The sequence below is a fragment of the Micropterus dolomieu genome, linkage group LG15 (genome assembly GCF_021292245.1).
Source record: "Micropterus dolomieu isolate WLL.071019.BEF.003 ecotype Adirondacks linkage group LG15, ASM2129224v1, whole genome shotgun sequence".
In the NCBI taxonomy this organism is placed as follows: domain Eukaryota; kingdom Metazoa; phylum Chordata; class Actinopteri; order Centrarchiformes; family Centrarchidae; genus Micropterus; species Micropterus dolomieu.
The window spans coordinates 6,297,899-6,316,784 of record NC_060164.1 but is presented as its reverse complement, the minus strand read 5'-3'; the positions used below and the strand labels follow the sequence as shown (position 1 = coordinate 6,316,784).

The 18,886-nt window shown below is 40.6% G+C and overlaps 1 protein-coding gene across 10 annotated transcripts in view; it reads left to right on the top strand.

Moving 5' to 3' along the window:
- ikzf1 (IKAROS family zinc finger 1 (Ikaros)) overlaps nucleotides 1-14,993 on the top strand; it is a 17,868-nt gene extending 2,875 nt beyond the window's left edge. The window contains exons 2-8 of one of the 10 annotated variants that reach the window (XM_046071280.1): nucleotides 2,032-2,085; nucleotides 2,255-2,368; nucleotides 8,523-8,792; nucleotides 10,337-10,504; nucleotides 12,080-12,205; nucleotides 12,755-12,886; nucleotides 13,418-14,993. In XM_046071280.1, the coding sequence (XP_045927236.1) occupies nucleotides 2,046-2,085; nucleotides 2,255-2,368; nucleotides 8,523-8,792; nucleotides 10,337-10,504; nucleotides 12,080-12,205; nucleotides 12,755-12,886; nucleotides 13,418-14,124 (1,557 nt within the window). In that variant the 5' untranslated portion in view covers nucleotides 2,032-2,045 and the 3' untranslated portion in view covers nucleotides 14,125-14,993. Of the gene's footprint in view, nucleotides 1-2,031; nucleotides 2,174-2,254; nucleotides 2,369-8,522; nucleotides 8,793-10,336; nucleotides 10,505-12,079; nucleotides 12,206-12,751; nucleotides 12,887-13,417 lie in introns of all 10 variants that reach the window. The other 9 variants (XM_046071281.1, XM_046071279.1, XM_046071285.1 and 6 more) reach the window with 9 other exon arrangements.
- Nucleotides 14,994-18,886: the final 3,893 nt, after the last annotated feature.

Genomic DNA, 18,886 nt, shown 5'->3' with positions numbered 1-18,886 from the left:
CCCCCCCCCCCCCCCCCCCCCCCCCCCCCCTTCTCCCCCACAACACACCACCACCATCTACCAAACAAACACACACACACACACACACACACACACACACATGCAGAAGGAGGACTGAGAATTCTGTCAACCCACAAGCCTCTTCCTGCCTCTCCTCACTTGACGTACTCAGACCAAAACTTTTCCAGTCCCCCTGCGCTGTGTGTCAGAAGTCTTTTCTGTGACTTCCATTTCACTGTCTGAAAGATTCCACCTGCCCCCAGTTCAGACACTCACACACAGACACACGCCAACACACTCACACACTCCTGGTTACAACCAAGACATGAGTCATATGGGGTAATAATCCTGCTATTTCATCATTTCAGTTTGGTTTGATTAAACAAATGAGAAAAAAAGTTATGACAGGTTAGTTGGATGAAAATAATTTTAATTGCACCGAACATGCTCTTATTAAAATGATGGTTTCAAAGAAGGACTTTAAACTTTTGCAAAGTATAATTAAGACACAGTATCTCAAAATTGCCGCACAACTAAAATACAAAAGGGGAAACGTTTTTAAAAAGTAACAATAATGTCTGTAAATTGTAGAAAATTAAAACAGCATAAAAATAGCGTCACTTTGTGCTCAAACAAAATAGCATCCTGAACATTCTATGTGCACCTTACTTTCCACATGCCTACGCAAGTGGGTTGTGGCTGAATGTAGGAACTCTCTTTTTTATTTCATGTCGAAGCCCCCCCACCAACACATCCGTGTTTCCCTTCGCACCATCTGCCCAGAAAAAAGGGCACATGAGAATATACCCCCTCTGCCCACGACCTCCAATCTCCAGATGCTGAAGAATGGTGCCGCAGAGTCGTCACTCAGCAGAGTAACACGCAATACCCCTGTGTTGTGCCAAACAAATCATCTGCACCAGTGACCTTTGCCCCCCTTCTCCCTCCTCTTCCCCTTACACTTGCATCCTGGGCGTCTTCAGGCCGTCGAGCTCCTGACTTGACTCCGCAGAATACTGTGTGTTGCGACAGAACGGCCCAGTCGCTTCCCACTATTTGTTCCAAATGTGTGGAGCCATCTGTCAGTAAAACAGGAAGACCTAGGTTCCCTTTCTCCCTTGGGCTTGTTTCGCTATTTTCGGGAGCTTCACTTCTCCCTCAGTGGCTGCTTGGACTGGGCAGCGGCCCCACCAAGGGCTTCTTGAAGTGGCGGAGCTGGGGCTGAGGCTGTCGGGCCCATCTGCTGCAGGCTTGAGGGCCATCCATTATTAATGGGGCCACGAGCACTGGTGACTCCTCAGATATTCAGCCCTGGCCGGAGGATTGCTTCTAAAAAATAAATAAAGAGAACTTCTCTGTCCTTCGGCCTGCTTTTCTGTCTCTCTTCTTTTCTTTGCACCTTCCTGTTGCTTTTGCTCTTCTAACTTCTTGACCTCCTGGTGCTATTTACTTGCCCCTATATCTATCTCACTGCTTTTCTATCTTCTTCTCTCTTTTACTCTCCCTCTCTTTGTTTCTCATTGTGGCTTGCATGCGTCTGTGCTCAGGCCGCGGGCTCAGTGATGCATGCTCAGTAAATTAGAGAGAACATGAGCGCCGATCAGCTGGGCACGGCAAGCACCCGCATCCTCGTGACCTGGGGCCAGTTAATTTTCTGCTTAATTTTGCGGCAGTCAGTTTGCATTTTTGGATGATTACGTGGCAGGAAATTAACAATAAATAACAAATGTGGTCTGAAAGCCCATTCCTAGCAGCCCCTCGCTACCAGCAGGCCCTATCAGCCAGAGCCAAACCACTCTCCAAGCTCAGTCGCTCTGTCAGACTTGTAATGAAAATGTCTGTAATTCTTTGTAAAGTAATGTGGGGGACAGTGGTGTGTCTGCAGCTGTGACAAGAGTGATCTCACTGAGGTGACAAAGTCACGCCGAGAAGTACACCTTTTATTCCACTCTAGCTTTTTATAATGTTGTTTCCTCAGCCTGCACTTGATTAAACTTACACACATCTACATCTCCATCTCTCTCCCATTAGAGTACTTGCACCGCATGGAGACAGAGGAGGCCCAGGAAATGGCCCAGATGCCAGGTAAAAGACTACCTACTGCATGATTGAGCCGTAGAGTGCAAAAGGTAGATACAATAGGCCCACAAACAGGCTCTTACACCACCCGGAGGTAATTTTGCTTCTCCTGAATGAGACACGTCGAGTGGATGCGTGGTGAGTGATGGGTGTTTGCTGGTGTGTGTCTCCCCAGGCAGGGACAGCCCCCCTGCCAACGATACGTCCGAGGAGGCGGAGGAGCCCATGGCCGTCCCTGAGGACCTGTCAGCCAGCTCCACCCACCAGCAGAACAACAGAGGGGACAAAGGTACGAGGCAACACCTCACCAAACGCACCCATAGCCAGTCAGAACATCACTGATGCTTGTGTAAATTAAGAATAAATGAAACTAAGTGTGTGATTGCTATGTTAAATTGAGTGTATCCCATGAAGCAGCAACCAAAATGAGTCAAAACCACTGCAGTGCCTTTCCCAACAGTAATGTAGTCATTCCCAAAGCATCCAAATCAGAGTAAAACCGTTAAATGAAAGTAATGTCAGTATCAAAAGCATAACATATATATATAAAAAAAGCATTAAAATTTTTTTCATAACTTAATCCCATACGCATCCAGTGGGAGATATTTACCATTCCAAATCCCTTGGAAAAATTAATTTAAAGCTGCAGAGACACATTTAGGTCATTGGCAGAAAAGGTAAAAAAAAAAATCTCTTTGATCCATGGCATGTCATTAAAAAGCCGAATCTTAAGGAATAGCTAATGTGGCCTTGATTTGAGTTTGTGAACATCAAGCCAGGGAATATCATGGTGAAAATAAGGATGAAGCGTGCTAGGGGGATTCTCATCGGTGGTGTATATTTATCTTGAGTCTCCTAACTTGGGTGGTTTGTGAAAAAACAGGAAATGTTCAAGGTGAAATCATTATTAGTCATTAATAACTAATTAGTTATGCATGACAGCAAGATGAATCAGACATGACATACAGTTTTCATATGATAAATGATATAGGTATTATTTTGCTTATTGTTATAGCTTATTTGTGAAATGTATAGCTTGTTAACTCTTTCAAACACATTAACATGCACATGTGAATTCACATCAGAGCCATTGTCATTTATTGAACTCATTTATGAAGTCTGAGGACATTTTTCAGACAGTTAAAGACGTGAAATGTGCAAAGTGAGGAGCAATTCAAGAGCACGAAAATGTGAGTTATGTATTGTATCGTCATTACTTGATGGCTAAAAAACAAGCATGACAGCTGACCATCCTATCAGTGTTTTTCCACTTATCCAGATAACGGCAAAGATTAGCGGCACACAGTCAAAAATAAAATGTGAGAGGAAACTGAAATAGGATGTGTAAGAGTTTCCTAAGAAGAACTTGCCATCAGACAGTTTCAACACTCCTGGAGATAAAGAGTTTAGGAACAGGGCCAAGCTCAGAGAGATCAGCGGATCACTACACCACATAGGTCACACACCTGCGCACACACACACACACACACACTCTTACTCAAAAAAGCTCTCTGTTTGACTTTACAACTGTTGAGCGACCAGGCGCCGAGCTCAACACATGCAAGCGTCTCTGAACAAGTGCTATGATAGCATCTAAACAATTAAAACACGTTAAGTCGAGTTAGGGAACGTTTGTCGAACCCCGATTTATACAACATGTCTCATCTCAGTCGACTGATGGACGTTTAGTACAATCTAGTAAAAAAAAGGTAAATAATCAGAAAGCAGGTGATTTAAATGTTTGACTTTCATCGGTGGCATGTAAAGAGAGTAAAGATGGCACAACTGGTGCAGTGGATGTATGACTTTATGTACTCTGTGTGAGTTTCTGTTCATTCCCTATACAGCATGATCACTTCGCATGTGTCTATATAGGGACAGAAAGAAAGAAGGGAAGTGCAAGTATCTGGTACATCTATGCATCACTGCCTCTGTGATAAAAGCCAGAATGAGTTATAATTATCACGCAGGATCATATGCTGCTCAGTTCTCTGTAGTGTAAAAAGGCAAAAAGCAAGGGGACTATATGTGGGACATGGGACCTCAAAGTATCGAAAGCTCAAAACCTCAAACCCAGGTTGTTTCCTGTTGCAAATAAGTCTTCGCAGCCTGGGATCGTCATTGTTGCTGCGCATTCACAATGCTGCAATCCACACAATTATAACATGAGCATAACGGAGGTTTATAGGTCTAAATGACCCCTATTTTGTCATCCATAATATGCTGGCGCAGTGTGTTTTGTAAATTGTCACAGAAATGCAAACTAAATAAATTTTATGGTCTTCTATGGCTTAAACTGAAAATAAGCATGGAAACATATTTGGTTGAAGTCACAAAGCGGTAAGATGACCTTCTCAACAACCCAGCGAAATGATTTCTCTTTCACTTTCAGTGATTCAGATGGAGCCTTTGCTATTTCAGAGACATAAGACTAAGAGGGAGACTGAGCTGTCTAGTTCCCGAAAACATGGAGGCGAGTTTTTTTTAAAAGTGTGAGGGGGAAAGCAGGCTGTTTTTGGTGTTCCTGCAAGTCGTGTAGAGCGTTTTGCTGGCGTGGTTTAACACATGTGGTTCCACTATCTTGCACACAGGGTTATTTTCAGGCAGTGAGAGCAGTAAGTCAGTAACAGGAACCTCCAGAAGGCTCCCTGTGTTTCCACACTGCAGAACTAACACACTTGCTAAGTTGCTTCCTATCTGCTATCGACCTCTGTCAGTATAGCTTGATTTTTTCTTTTTGTATTCCAAAAATACTTTTGTTACACTAATGCTATAGCTTTTTTTATATATGTTTGTCATTTCTCTCAGTATTCAGTATTTCATTGTTTCATCTTCTGCTACAGTATGTGTTATCCCTTTATCTGTAATTTGAGGATTTGATCCACATCAGGTTATAGACATTTTATTGCAACCTGTGTTGTTTACCTATGATGTGATCTGACACTTGCTTCCCAAATCGAGCAAATCAGGATGTGTGATCATGACAAACATGATATAAAGTAATAGGCCTTCTTCCTACTCCCAATTCAGTCACAACTTCCCCATATCCATGAGAAGTGGGTGGCAGCCCAGCGTTCATGGTTCCCTTCTGTCTACTTTAGCTGACTGATAACCTGAGAGGTTCGCTGGTGTATTAGATGTGTCAGAAATGACAACTACAGATAAACATAAAGGCTTTTTAGACCATTGTTTCAACAATTCTGAAATAAGTGAGAATATACAAAGTGCCTTATCTACTGTACACCTGCATTAGGGTTTAAATTGAAGAGTTATTCCTGTATCAGTGGCAGAGTATCTCTTTTGCCAATACTGAGCAAGGTGATAGTCTGACTGAAATTTTACAACTCACTGTTGACATTAGAAAAACGACTTTATTCAGCCTGAAAATTGTGGCAATCAGAGGTTTCGTGGCTAAAACCATACATTAAATTAGTAGGGTTGAAGTGGTGGAGCCACTTATCGAGTTTTGCTTTCAAGATCTGTGATATGCAAATGGAACGAACTTCATCAAACTTAATTATTTTCTGATACTATCATCAACGCGCTTATGCCTGACTGAAAAACCTTGGTGGTTTAGTAAGAAATTCACACACATGCTTTGCAAAATGTGCATCGTGAAGTCTCCAAAACAGATGATAATTCTCTTTCGCTCCCGCAACACAGTGAGTAGGACATGTGCACCACTTGACTGCACTTTACAAAATGTTACAGAAGATGTAAACATGTCTTAAGTCAGTGATTCCCAAGCAGGTGTACTTGTACCCCGAGGAGTATTTCTACAGTTGCATGGAGGGATGTGGAAAGATAGTGGAAAGCTCTCATATTGGGTGACCTGAAAACAACTTGTTGAGAGTGTGAGTAAACTAGTGAGTGAGCAGAGAAGTCAGTTAACTTAGAAAAAACACTGTTTACATAGTTAGCTAAAAGTAATGGATAAATGGTAATAGATTGGGTTAGCTAAAGATAATTAATAAACGTTTAAAATAGTTAAAATAGTTAGCTAAAAGTAATGAATAAATGGTTATAATAGATAAGAAGCTAAAAGTAATGGATACATAGTAATAGATTGGGTTAGCTAAAGATAATTAATAAACAGTTCAAATAGTTCAAATGGTTAGCTAAAAGTAATGGATACATGGTTAGAATAGTGACATAATCGATAAAAGGTAAACTTAGAAGAAGAATAGAATGGAAAAAATGGTGGTGTAGCTGAAGGTGTAGGCTACTTGAGTTTATCTGACAGTGTTTGGGGAGTACAACTGAATAAAGATTTTCAATTTAATTCAATTTGTTTTATATAGCGCAAATTCATAAAAGAAGTTATCTCATTGCACTTTTCATATAGAGCAGGTCTAGACTGCGCTCTATAATATTAAGGTTTGTGTTAACATAGAGTAGATTCCCACTTGCATGCATCATTATACTTGTTACGTTGTAATTACATTTTAGATGCACATGTATTATGTTTAGTTGCTAATTCATACACAGCACATAAGTAATCCTCAGCTTTTGCACTCCAACAGAATTTAAGCACCATTTTGCTTTTATACACAGTGAAGCCTTGGCTGGTGTCTCTCTTATCTCATTTGCTCAGCAAAAAGTCCAAAAGATTTCAACAGTGGAGCAGATGAGCAGATTGTTTGTCACGCAACAGCAAATAAAAAAAATGCTGTGTGGAGATGGATGATCGGATGTGACTTTGATCAGAAAAGTGACCATAAACATTTCATGATCCTATGCTGTTGCATGCCACCTCCTGCTCTATGGGAAACATTCTGTACATTAGGGATGTATGTTCCCTTGGTGGCTCTCGGTGAAAACAGGAAAAAAAAACATGTTTCAGTTACAGCCTGTTATACAATTCCTTTCCCGTGCTTCCCTTTCTGTCACTTCTCCATAATTCTTGGTATTTCAGTTAGACAGGCCCTCTTTCTGAAGCTTCCCCTTTTCCATAGATTCCTATGTTTCATGATTTCCACTTCTTCCTCTTCAGTTGTACAAACAGAGGTAGAGGCATGGGGAAATCAGTCTGCCACCGTGACATGCAAACCACAGCCTGGTAGCTGTGGGACCTGCATGATCTGTCAGTTCTCTTAAATGATTCTAAAGCTCTCTGGTGGGAAAAGAAGGAGCTGGTGGTTCAACACAGAGGACACTTCCCTTTTCTGATCGCTTTAGGAAAACCAGATATCAACTAGAGACTTTTAATTGTTCCACAAATAATAACAATCATTCAGTAGTTACTTTCTGTACTCAAAAAACCTTGCAATCTCAGGAATTAGGCCCGTCCAAATGGTGAAAAGGCCAAATGCGAGTGTGTCTGTGTGCCCGTGTGCCTGTGTGTGTTCATCATACTCTGTTGCTCTGATAGACACCGCTGTCGTCCCTAGTTTCACACTGCTTCCTGTGTCTCTGTTTCCTGTTTATCTTGCTGTCATTTGTTTCACCAAAGTGTGATGGTGTGAGGTGATCTGTGTTTCTTCATCTCATCACTGACATCCTCAAACAGTAGACACGCTTTCCACCTGTGTATCCTTATGAATTATACTATGCTGCTTTGAAAACAATCAGCAGTAGAGTCTACAGTTTAAATGAGTGGGCTGTGGGTTGATTTTATCTGATGTTTGTTGACTTTTCTGAGACTATACACCAAAACGACTGAAATGAGGGGGAGTTTTTGATGCAGCATCCTGGTAAACATTATGTCTTATTGTGCACTAAAGGAGGTTTGTCATTGCAAAGTCATTGTTGCCCTATTTATATTATAGTGCAGATGCAGTGCTTGTAGATACAGTGTCTATCGGATAGGGGAAAGAACAGAACCATATTGACTTCAATACCATACTGAAAGAATCCAAATAAAGCCAGGCCGTATTTTGTTGTGTTTCATGGTTGCGAGAGACCCGGTTTGAGTTCAGTCTTTATAAAATGAGCATGTCATTTATTTGAACAAGTAACAAGAACAATGTCACACGTAATATGACGTGTCTCATTCAGAGTATAAAATGTAATTGTGCTGGTGAGTAAAAAAAAAAAAGCATCTCACCAAAATAAAAGGCCAAACAATAAGACTAAGACAAACTTAACAAAAAAGATAAATTATTAAATAAGGATAAAATTTATAATTATATTAAAGAGGCATTTATAAGCTAAAACAAATTATCTTTAGGTTTGGTAAAATTACTAAACGTCTATCAGAAACATTTATTCAGTAAGGACAGTAAAATAGGTTCACTAAATCATTTCACTTTCCTATAATAAATCTTTCAGACCAGAACAAAGGCAACTGTCAAGCTACATCACAATGTTACAATAAGCAGCTCTATCTATTTTCATGTCACAGTATCAATATCATACTGATAAATTGCCCATCTTTAGCATATCATCATGAAAGAACCATGCTCGTATTCTAAACCGTGGCCCCCCCTTGCCCTCTTTTCCAGCCTGTAACATTAAAGTTGAGGCTCGCAGTGATGAGGAGAATGGGCTGTCCTGTGACATGAATGGCGTGGAGGAGGAGGAGTGCGCGGAAGACTTGCGCGTGATCGATGCCTCGGGGGCCAAGGTGAACGGCTCACAGCCGAGCCCTGAAGCCAAGGCCTACTCCTCGGCCGGCGGTATCCGGCTGCCCAACGGGAAGCTCAAGTGCGATATCTGTGGGATAGTTTGCATTGGCCCCAATGTGTTGATGGTGCACAAGCGAAGCCACACTGGTAAGCCGTCTGCAATACTTCTTGCCCTTACTTTGCACCCATGTTCAATGTTAGAATAAGAGGATGGATGAGGGATAGAAAGGTGTCTGCTGTGGCTGCCCCTCATGTTTAAAGCATTTCTTTAGTGTTTGAATGGCAACAATGAAAGTCTCAGAGTTTCCTTCTATTGTTTGGCATTAACACAAGCAGTATCATAGTGTACATACCGTAGCTACTTATAGCCTGTTCTTATGTTTGCAGTCAGTAGTAGTTGTAATGGCATCCTTGCGTTTGGCTGCATGCATGTAGACCCTCCTATCGTGCGTGAAATAGCCTGTGAGCATACCATTAGCAGTCATTATTGTTCATCTAAGTGACTCTGAATTACCACGTAACAAGCAACAGTAACTGATCAAATTATTGTGTGAAAAAGTAGCAGAGAAGATCTTGGCCCGAAAAAAAACATGCCCACAGTTGAGAAACAGGATATCTTCTGCAATTAAATGGAATCTCTATAAAGTGACAATTATCTAGCTATTAAAAGTTTTTTAAATTTCAAAATTGATATTCTATTGTAATGAAGGCAAACCAGTGGTGGGGAACATTTTTGAAAAAGGCACTTAACTGTCAAGCTTTAGAAACTAATGAAACTCAAAATGGAAGAAAGGAACACTAGCCTAATGTAAATGCAAAAGAAACTACAATAAAAGATATAATGAAGTGCCTCCTATTTAAATAGAAAATATTCTGTGGTGAGTCTTTGCTCCTGAAATGCATTTTTAATGAATCTCCTTTTTTATATATTTTTGCTGCTTCACTGGTGACTCTTATTTTATGGGGGGCCTTTGAAAAAAAAGCCATATTAAAACGTTCTCAGAGAATGCCACAACACTCGGAGAGGCTGGATATTGGTTTATTCCAGAAGCGCTGATCAGGAAGACTGGCTCTCAACACAAAGTGTTTCCTTCGCTTTATTCAAATGAGGCTGAATTTGCATTGTGATGTGCCGCTCTTATTTTAGAGACGAAGAAGAGGAAAAAATGAGATTTTCAGATCAAATTGACCTAGGCAATGGTGCATTACGGAACTGGCAGGCTGAGTCTGAAAGGCTCTTGTTCGATCAGAGCGCCAGAAGTCGGTGGGGCAGGGGGAGCATGGAGAGATGGAGTGTCACTCTGCTGCGAAACCCTCCCACAGGCTGCTGGATCACTCTCTGCCTCGGAGACGCTCCATCATCCGGCTTGTTCTGGCGCTCGGGATGCTTGTAGTGCAGTGACCCCGCATTCCCACAGCAGCAACACGCTTTTTCATCCACACAGAAAAGACAAAGACTTTGTGCTTTTATTGTTGTCAGTGGAGGGATCAAACATAGTGAGATTAAGGAGGGTAGTGCAATCAAGAAAAACATTAAAAACCATGAACTGACTGGTAGGGTACATGAAACAAAACATAAAATTGGTTGCCAGTGTTACATGCACAAGTTATTCCATTTTCTTTCTTTCTTTTTCTGTGTTTTTTATCTGCCTCTTTACAGTAATGTGCGTCTGTTTTGTTCTTGTCCTCAGGAGAACGTCCTTTCCAGTGCAGCCAGTGCGGTGCCTCTTTCACCCAGAAGGGCAACCTGCTGCGTCACATCAAGCTCCATTCAGGGGAGAAACCCTTCAAATGTCACCTATGCAGCTACGCCTGTCGCAGGAGGGACGCCCTCACCGGCCATTTACGCACCCACTCGGGTGAGTATGCACCGCTCACTCACACTGAAAACCATGCTGTGTTCATGGTAATTCTAGGACCGCTGGGTGGAAACCTTTACAAAAGCCGTGACATGTTCTGCAGCACATATAGTGAGAGCTCACGGCTACATAAGGGGAAGTTGACAGGGTGTAGATATGGTGTCACTCTTTTTTTTGCAAATGCTTTGCAGAAGTATGTGTTAATGAAATTTTTGGGTGTAAGCAGTACACTTACAAAGTCTGCTCTGAAAAGTATATCAGTGAACAGATAACCTGTAAAACGCTTCTGTTTAAATCAGTTTGCACATTCAACTGTTTAACAACAATAAGTGACAAAAATGAAAGCGAGCAATATGATGAATCACTTTGTAAGTCTCCACATTTTAATATGCATAGGCATTGGGCTGAATTAAATGAAAAGCAATGGCTTGGGTAGAGCACTGCAATCAAAAAGCTTACAAACTACGGTGACCTTACCTTAAAGGATAAGACTGGAATTATTTGATGTTTATTTTACTGTCATCAAATTGCATGAAAGTCTAAAAACAAACAATGTTCCAGTCCCTTTCCCTGTGACGCTCAGTTTCAAACCCATGTATTTCTCCTGAACATGTCTTTAAAGAACGGGTCACAAATATATAATAACATTTTTTAAAAGGGCAATTTCCTAAAACAGCAAGGCACCGTAGTTTTTGGCAAACATTACTCAAACCGTTTGTTGGGAACTACTTTCTATACATCACTATAAACTACATTGCCCATGTTCATGGTAAAGATGAATATATCTCCCAGTGAAACAGAGTGGCTCATTTATGTGTTGTTTTTTTCTCTATAGTTTTTGGTCTATACCAAAGAGGAATGAGCTACAGTAGTGGCCATAATTTTAGAAATAGTGAAGTCAAGAGGCCAAGTCCCCCCCAGTGCTCCCTCCTCACCCTGAAAAAATTCCATTTGTATTTTTTTTTTTTATTTAAAATTTTCAATAGATTATATTCAACAAATTTGGGTATATTATTATTTAGTTTAAAAGTCTTTTCTACAAGGCCAGGAATAAACTTTGTAATAAATTTTTTGTTGGCATAAAAGTAGTTAAATTTAACAGGAATCAGCTTTTAAAATACCCACCTTGAGTAATGTTTAATTTGTATAATGTAAACTCCCTCCAAGTTGATCCCGAATTCCCCCAAAAATTAAAGAGGACATGACCTCAGTGGTTTCAGTGGTGCCTTGCCATGAAATGTAAAATTATCTGGACTTCCCAAAATCACCAGATAATCAAACGGAGTGGGCGGTGCTGTCAGGCCTTTTCCTTGGGTTTTCTGTCGATTAAGTTTTAGTAGGTGGTGCTCTGTTCACACTAAATGCCCAGTTTGTCTTCCTCCTCTATTTATTCCAATCTAACTGGCAATGTAAAATCCATCACTACCCTTAAGGGCATGTATGACAGAAGATAAACTAAACAATACGTTGAATCTTTATTGTGTAACTAAACCAAAATGTATTTATTTTAAAATGTCATGTGTTAGCACATAGAACATTGCACTGCTCTACACTGACATGTTTTTTTTTTTGCAGTTGGAAAACCCCACAAGTGTGCTTACTGTGGGCGGAGTTACAAGCAGCGCAGCTCTCTCGAGGAGCACAAGGAAAGGTGTCACAACTACCTCCAGTGCATGGGGCTGCAGAGCAGCATGTACACAGGTTGGTGCCTCGTGAGAACGCGCACTTTATTTTCACCCAAATCTGATGACCTACTTTACCCTGAGTGCAGGACTCGCTATGCATGCAACAGCAGTGTACCATGCCGACAATGTCGCTGTTACTAAATGCTCCAACAGGTCAGGTTCAATTACTGTCATTTCCATTTCAATGTAGGCTCATGCAGCCATTATTTAGTTATTCAAAAATAACTGCAGGGCTAATTAAGTTATTTTAATCATGTCAAGTATAAAGTTCTGTATGTGCATATATACTAAGCAGTCACAAATTGATGAACACACTCAATTGAACTGAACTGCATTGAAGCCTAGAAACACATCTACACTTCATCTGTGAGCATGAACAAATATTATATTTATAGACCAAGTGCTTTATATGTGTCAGAATAGTCCGCTCTGAGCTCCGTGAGATAAATACCATCAGACCAGAAAATACCATCATGTGTTATCAGGTGCCAGTTCATCTTTTAAACAGGACAAACTCAAACTACTTTGACTCTGAAATCTACTTTTCTGTCTTGCTTTCCAGTAGTAAAGGAAGAAAGCAACCAGAATGAGCAGAGGGAAGACTTAAGCCAGACGGGATCTGACAGAGCCTTGGTGCTAGACAGACTAGCTAATAATGTAGCTAAACGTAAGAGCACTATGCCACAGAAGTTTGTGGGTAAGGGCTAAAATCTGCTTCCTTTGTGTAAATACAATGTCGCTACATTTGCTGAAAGTGCTGCTGCACCTATGAAAGCTGCATAGGTGAAGCTGCAATGTGTTTTGTAATAATTAGTTTAGCATTTTTCTTTGCCACCCTGGCTCTGCAGAGTGCATGCAGTGTAATAGAAAATAGTCTATTTTGCAGTTCAGCCTAATCAGGAACTGTGCCTTTAATTTGTTTAATTGCTGTTTCTATGTTTCAATATTTACTGAATGTTTAAACCTGTATTCATTTTTACATTTAGATGATGATAATCTTCATAACAAAAGAGGGAGAAAAGTAAAATATTAAGAGGCTGAGGGAAATGCTAGGATTAGACTAGGATAAGGATACCAGAAAAAACAATAACAGTGAGTCATTTTCAAACTCAGCTAGAGAGGAGCACGCTCAGTATTAAGATGGGGAAATCACAGGATGTAGGTGAAAGTCTGTATGTCAATAAAGTATAACTCTCCATTGTTCTTCTGTCTCTCTGTGGTCCCTCAGGTGACAAACGTCTGTCAGACCTCTCCTACGACGGAGGAGCAGGTGAGCTGATTCAGCCCCACGTCATCGACCAGGCCATCAACAGTGCCATTAGCTACCTGGGGGCAGAGTCGCTCCGGCCTCTGGTCCAGACCTCCCCAGCCTCCTCTTCCGATGTTGGCCTCGGCTCCATGTACCCCCTCCACAAGCCAGCTCCCGAGGGCCACGCAGGGTCGGGCCACAACCTGTCAGCCAAAGACAGCGCAGCTGAGAACCTGCTGCTGCTCTCCAACTCCAAGTCTGCCTCCAGCGAGAAAGACGGTTCCCCCAGCCATAGCGGCCAGGACTCCACAGACACCGAGAGCAACAATGAGGATCGTCCAGGCGGGGCGGCCCCCGGCCTCATCTACCTGACCAACCACATCACCTCGGGGGTGAGGAACGGCGTGCTCCCTCTGGTGAAGGAGGAGCAGCAGAGGCAGTATGAGGCCATCCGGGCCATCGAGATGGCCTCCGAGGGCTTCAAGGTGGTGACGGCAGACGGGGAGCAGGTGAGGGCGTACCGGTGCGAACACTGCCGCGTTCTGTTCCTGGACCACGTCATGTACACCATTCATATGGGCTGCCATGGCTTCAGAGACCCCTTCGAGTGCAACCTCTGCGGTCACAGGAGTCAAGACCGATACGAGTTCTCCTCTCACATAACGCGAGGGGAGCATCGCTACTGAACCACCGTCGACCAGAGAACAACACACACTTTCACACAGACAAACAGATGTACATATGGAGAACATGCCACACACACTCTCTCAGTGGTATGTGCCTGAAATAAATACCTAGAAATGTAAAATACACTGTCGACGTCTGAAAGTTGTGGGTTTTTTTTCAAAAGTATGCATGTTTGTTGAACACAGATAAATGTATAGTAAAAAATCCATTTGTTTGCATTTCTAATACCAGGCTGAAAAAGGAAGACTAGTTCATGTAATGTTGTGTGAAGACAACATAACGCAGCAGAGCTACTGTGCCGTATCCTACACAGTGTACAGCATTTACAATGTGTCTTTCCTTTTGGAAAACCAGGCAGCAACTTTTTTCTAGATTTAAAATAGAAAAGATTTCTACATTACATTTACAAAGTCTGAAATGTCAATAAAAGATTATATTCTGCATTTGTTTTCAGTGCAGAAAAGCCCATTTTACTATCGTATCATATTAAATACAATCAACAGTCAATGTAGATAACCTCACATGTCAACATGTTCCTTTATTTGTAACAACCTACATATTATTTATATCACATTTACATGCCTGTCTGTTTTTGTATTTATTACGGTGATTAATGTTTTGTCTGTAGAGTAGTTAATAAAAAAAGCTGCATCTCTTTCTGTCCAACTGTACTAAATGGGTTTGAGGTGAAAACATGACTGCTGCTGGAGGAAAATCTGCTGATCGGAATAAAATGTTATCCTGGGCTTTTGTTTTATAGCTGATGATGTCTAAGAATTGTTCCACTCACAAAATGAAAATGAGCCATTTGAGGTTTGAAGGAGCTTTATGCTTGCAAAATATCAATAAAGGATATTTTATATATGCACAAAGAGTGGGGAAGTTTTTATTTTTCAGTGAATGAGAGTAGTAATAAGGAGAAAGATGAATTTATTCTTGAGGAAATTGTTTCATAAACAGACCTGTAACCACTTGGTATCACCTTCATATTTATATATTCATAAGGATATTTTATGCCAAATACATATGTTTTAATAGGATAGTTTTTCCTTTAATGGACTATATTCAAAGAATATGGTAATGTCTATATTAAACAGTTTGAAGTCTACCATAAATTTGGGCCAGGCTCAGGAAAATGATTCCTGGAGTTAATGCAAAGTTTTATGAGACTTTTGCTGTCTCATTTGACCTTCTTAAGAAATGTGGAGATTTCATTTCACACTCTCGAACCTTCTGAAATAATTAAGTTTAGATGTCACTCAAGATGCTGCTCATTGCTGCCTGTCAAGGAAGAGCCAAGAAAGAGTGAATGACTGGCATTTGAGTATATTTTTATTTAAAAACAACGAACACACTCAAAGAACATTTACAGTGAGAGGTGAATAAATAAACACTTCTCCACATGCTGGACAATTACTGTGTGTGGTTGCAAAGTACAGCCGAAGTCGAGTAGATTCTACAAAAAAGCTCTTTTACTTCAAATATTGATATTTTCTTCAGTATATAACCAGAATTTCTATAATTGCCAACTAAAAGTGTTCTGTTCTTCCATATTATCTTATAATTTACAAGGATGCCAAACAGACAGAGACGACAAGGCTAACGCATGATGGCATTTGTCTGCTCAGACATCAAGGGAAGTAACGGTGGCATAAGCAGCTCACACAAAAGGGTCCCTCCACACACACGCACCAGTATGTCGACATGTGCTGTGTCCAGGACCTGAAGAGTCCCGCTGGTCCTCTGAGGAGCGGTAGCAGCAGAGAGCTGGGACAGAGAGGATGAGGCACTGGAGCAGAAGGCAGGGGCCGAGGCTCTGAGGGCCAGGCCTGTCTGGAGAGGCTCAGCCAAGGCAGGCAGAGGAGCTCGGCGGCGTTGTGCGGCTGCATGCCTCGTCCAGATGGCTGCGGTGTGATTTAGCAGAAACGGGAAGCAGCTGTGCCCAGCGCTGAGCCCCCCCACGCTTCACTGGGACCCAACAGGGGAGGGAGGACATTTGCATGAGAGGGATAATCTGGCCAACCAACTCCGGCCCTGCCAGAATCCCAAATCTCACTTCCCCTTTCGGCCAGCTGACTGAAATAGTCCTTTAAGAATAAGACTTAACCACTTCCAATTGTGCTATTAACAGCATCCAACAAGATGTTAGTACATTTTCACACTTTACATGACTGTGTCCCATTAATAGATGGCCATAACAGAATATTCACTGGAAAAATTTAATTTGCTGTTTCAGCTACTGTTCCTCAGCATGAGGGGCCGACTGCACAATTAAATGCACCATTAAATTAGGGCCACAATTAACAATTATTTTCATGAATAAACGATTAATCATTTAGTATATAAAATATCAAAAGAAAAGTAAAAAATGCCTTCACATTGCATATTTTGTCCTACAGTCTAAAACCCAGATATACTTCATTTGCTATCATAAATTACAAAGTAATGCAGCAAATACTTACATTTAAGATGCTGGAACCAGCAAATCTATGACACATTCATCGATTATCAAAATAGTTGGTAATTAATTTTCTTTCGATTGCTTAATTGATTAACCAACTAATTGTTGCAGCTCTAAATTAAATATCACATCTGATTGCCTCTCTTGGCTTTTCTTCAGATGACTGGATGTCTATTTGGGAATGCAAGCTGATAGTCGTAAAAACTTAAATCTCTTAATAAATGGGCAAATGGGCCTTTCTGTGAACTTAAATTTGTGCATCTACAATTTTGAGGTTCATGTGCTTTACTTGAGTATTTCTATGACTAGTTTACACATGCATTTTCAGAGAGAAATATTATACCACTACATGTATTCGAAGGCTATAGTTAGTTGTTAGATTCAGATTAGGATTTTACATTAAATATATTGAATGGTTTTATAAATGATTAAAGATGAAACCAGTGGTTCCCATTCTGTCACGTTTCAGATGTCTAAGAGTTGAGAGCAGTTCCACCAGAGAGACATTTCTCCTCTAAACTTCTCAAATGGTTTTATTTGAACAGTTTGGGCCAAAGAGGTTAAAATGATCCATATTTCCCCCAAAAATATTAGAGAAAAGTTCCAAAAAATAAAACAAAACAAAAAGAATATTAGTCTAACAAAACTGTTTTTCCCTCTTTCTTACACAATTAATTGTGTCACAAGCCCTTGGATTTATCTTGTGACCCACTTGGAAATGCTAGACTATATAAATACTATGCTAATACTATATATATATAGTAGTTAAAACTAGTTGCAGCTCCACTAGCTACAATGGTAAAATGCTACTTATGCACTGATGCATCAGTATCAACAGCCTATGTAATGAAATGTAACAGTATAATACTCACATGAGCCATTTCTCAGCAAAAAGAGTATGTTGCTTTTGGTTTAAGTTATAAACCTTAAAATTTCAGTCATGATTGTTTTGGTGACAGCTGTGGTCACTGGTGGTAACAGCAAGTGTGGTTTAAAGCTACAGAAAACACAAGCAGCTGCTTTCTCAAAAACGCAACAAAGGAGCAACAGGTGTAGAAATGCACACCATAAACAATATAAAAAAATGTGGAAAATCTATACTTTCACTTACTGACTTTTATTTTAATGGTGCATTTTTTCACATTGTTTCACAGACGCTTTTACTTAAGTAAAAGTTTTAAGTGTGTCTTCCACCACAGTCTGATCTCCAGGTTATACACAAGTCTCATGTGATACAATGTCAAATGTCAGTATTTCTAAATTTAAATAACAATAAATAGGAAGTAACATTGCATTCATTGTTTAATGTAATAAATACATGTACTGTTTAATATTTGTGACCACTGCTGCACAGCCACTGTCAATTTGAGCTACAACTTTACACCATATGGCACCATTTCCAGTCCATACTCTATGGATCCCACCAGCACCAGAGGAATTCTGTGCATCTGTCCCAGTCCAGCTGTGAGGAGTCGCCATGTTCAGTGATACCCGAGGGGCCGTTGTGTGACTACTTTCGCTGCTGGCTAATTCAACAAAGTTTCAATATGGTGGCCAACCACACCCGTCTGAAATATTTATCAGGGACTTGACAAAAAGATGAAAAATAAATGAAAGTCTTTTTTCATGGTCTTCCAGATTTTCAGATTGTTTCATTAAATTTACATGAGAATTTCATTTAATGTGTGCACAATCTATAATGGTCATCCTCAGTAGTACAGCGTCTGTTTGACCAGAGAGGCATTCAGCTCAAAGACCATCAACAACATTAAGAATCTCTGTTGACCGAAACTACCACTTGGCAATAGATTAAACAAGTTTCTGCTGTCTGGAAGAGAGCAAGTGGTCATCTTAATTAATAACAATGTTAACTGAGAAATTTACTGGACATCGTTTGAAACAAAACATCTAAACAAGGCATGAACCCTGTGGATAAGGATAAGTACTAAAATTAAAATCATAGAGCCAATGCTTATTGTCTAATAAAAGTGATGTTTTGCTGTTATATTTTTTTGCAACAGATTTTCCACAGGAAGGGCGACAAAGTAAAGGTTCCAGGGTTCTTGAAACATGAGACCCTGGATATTGTGCTGCCCAATTAGCGCAACTAGCCTCAAGAACATTTCACTACAACGGGACTTCAGGCAAAATGTTACAGGGATGTGCAACATAAGCTCTCAACAAATTGTTCACAATGCCCTCTGTGGATTAGACGGGGAGGAGGACCAAGTGGGGAAATGGCACATTACACAGGACATAAACTTACTATTGATTTGCTTCAATTCTCAAACAAACGTAGA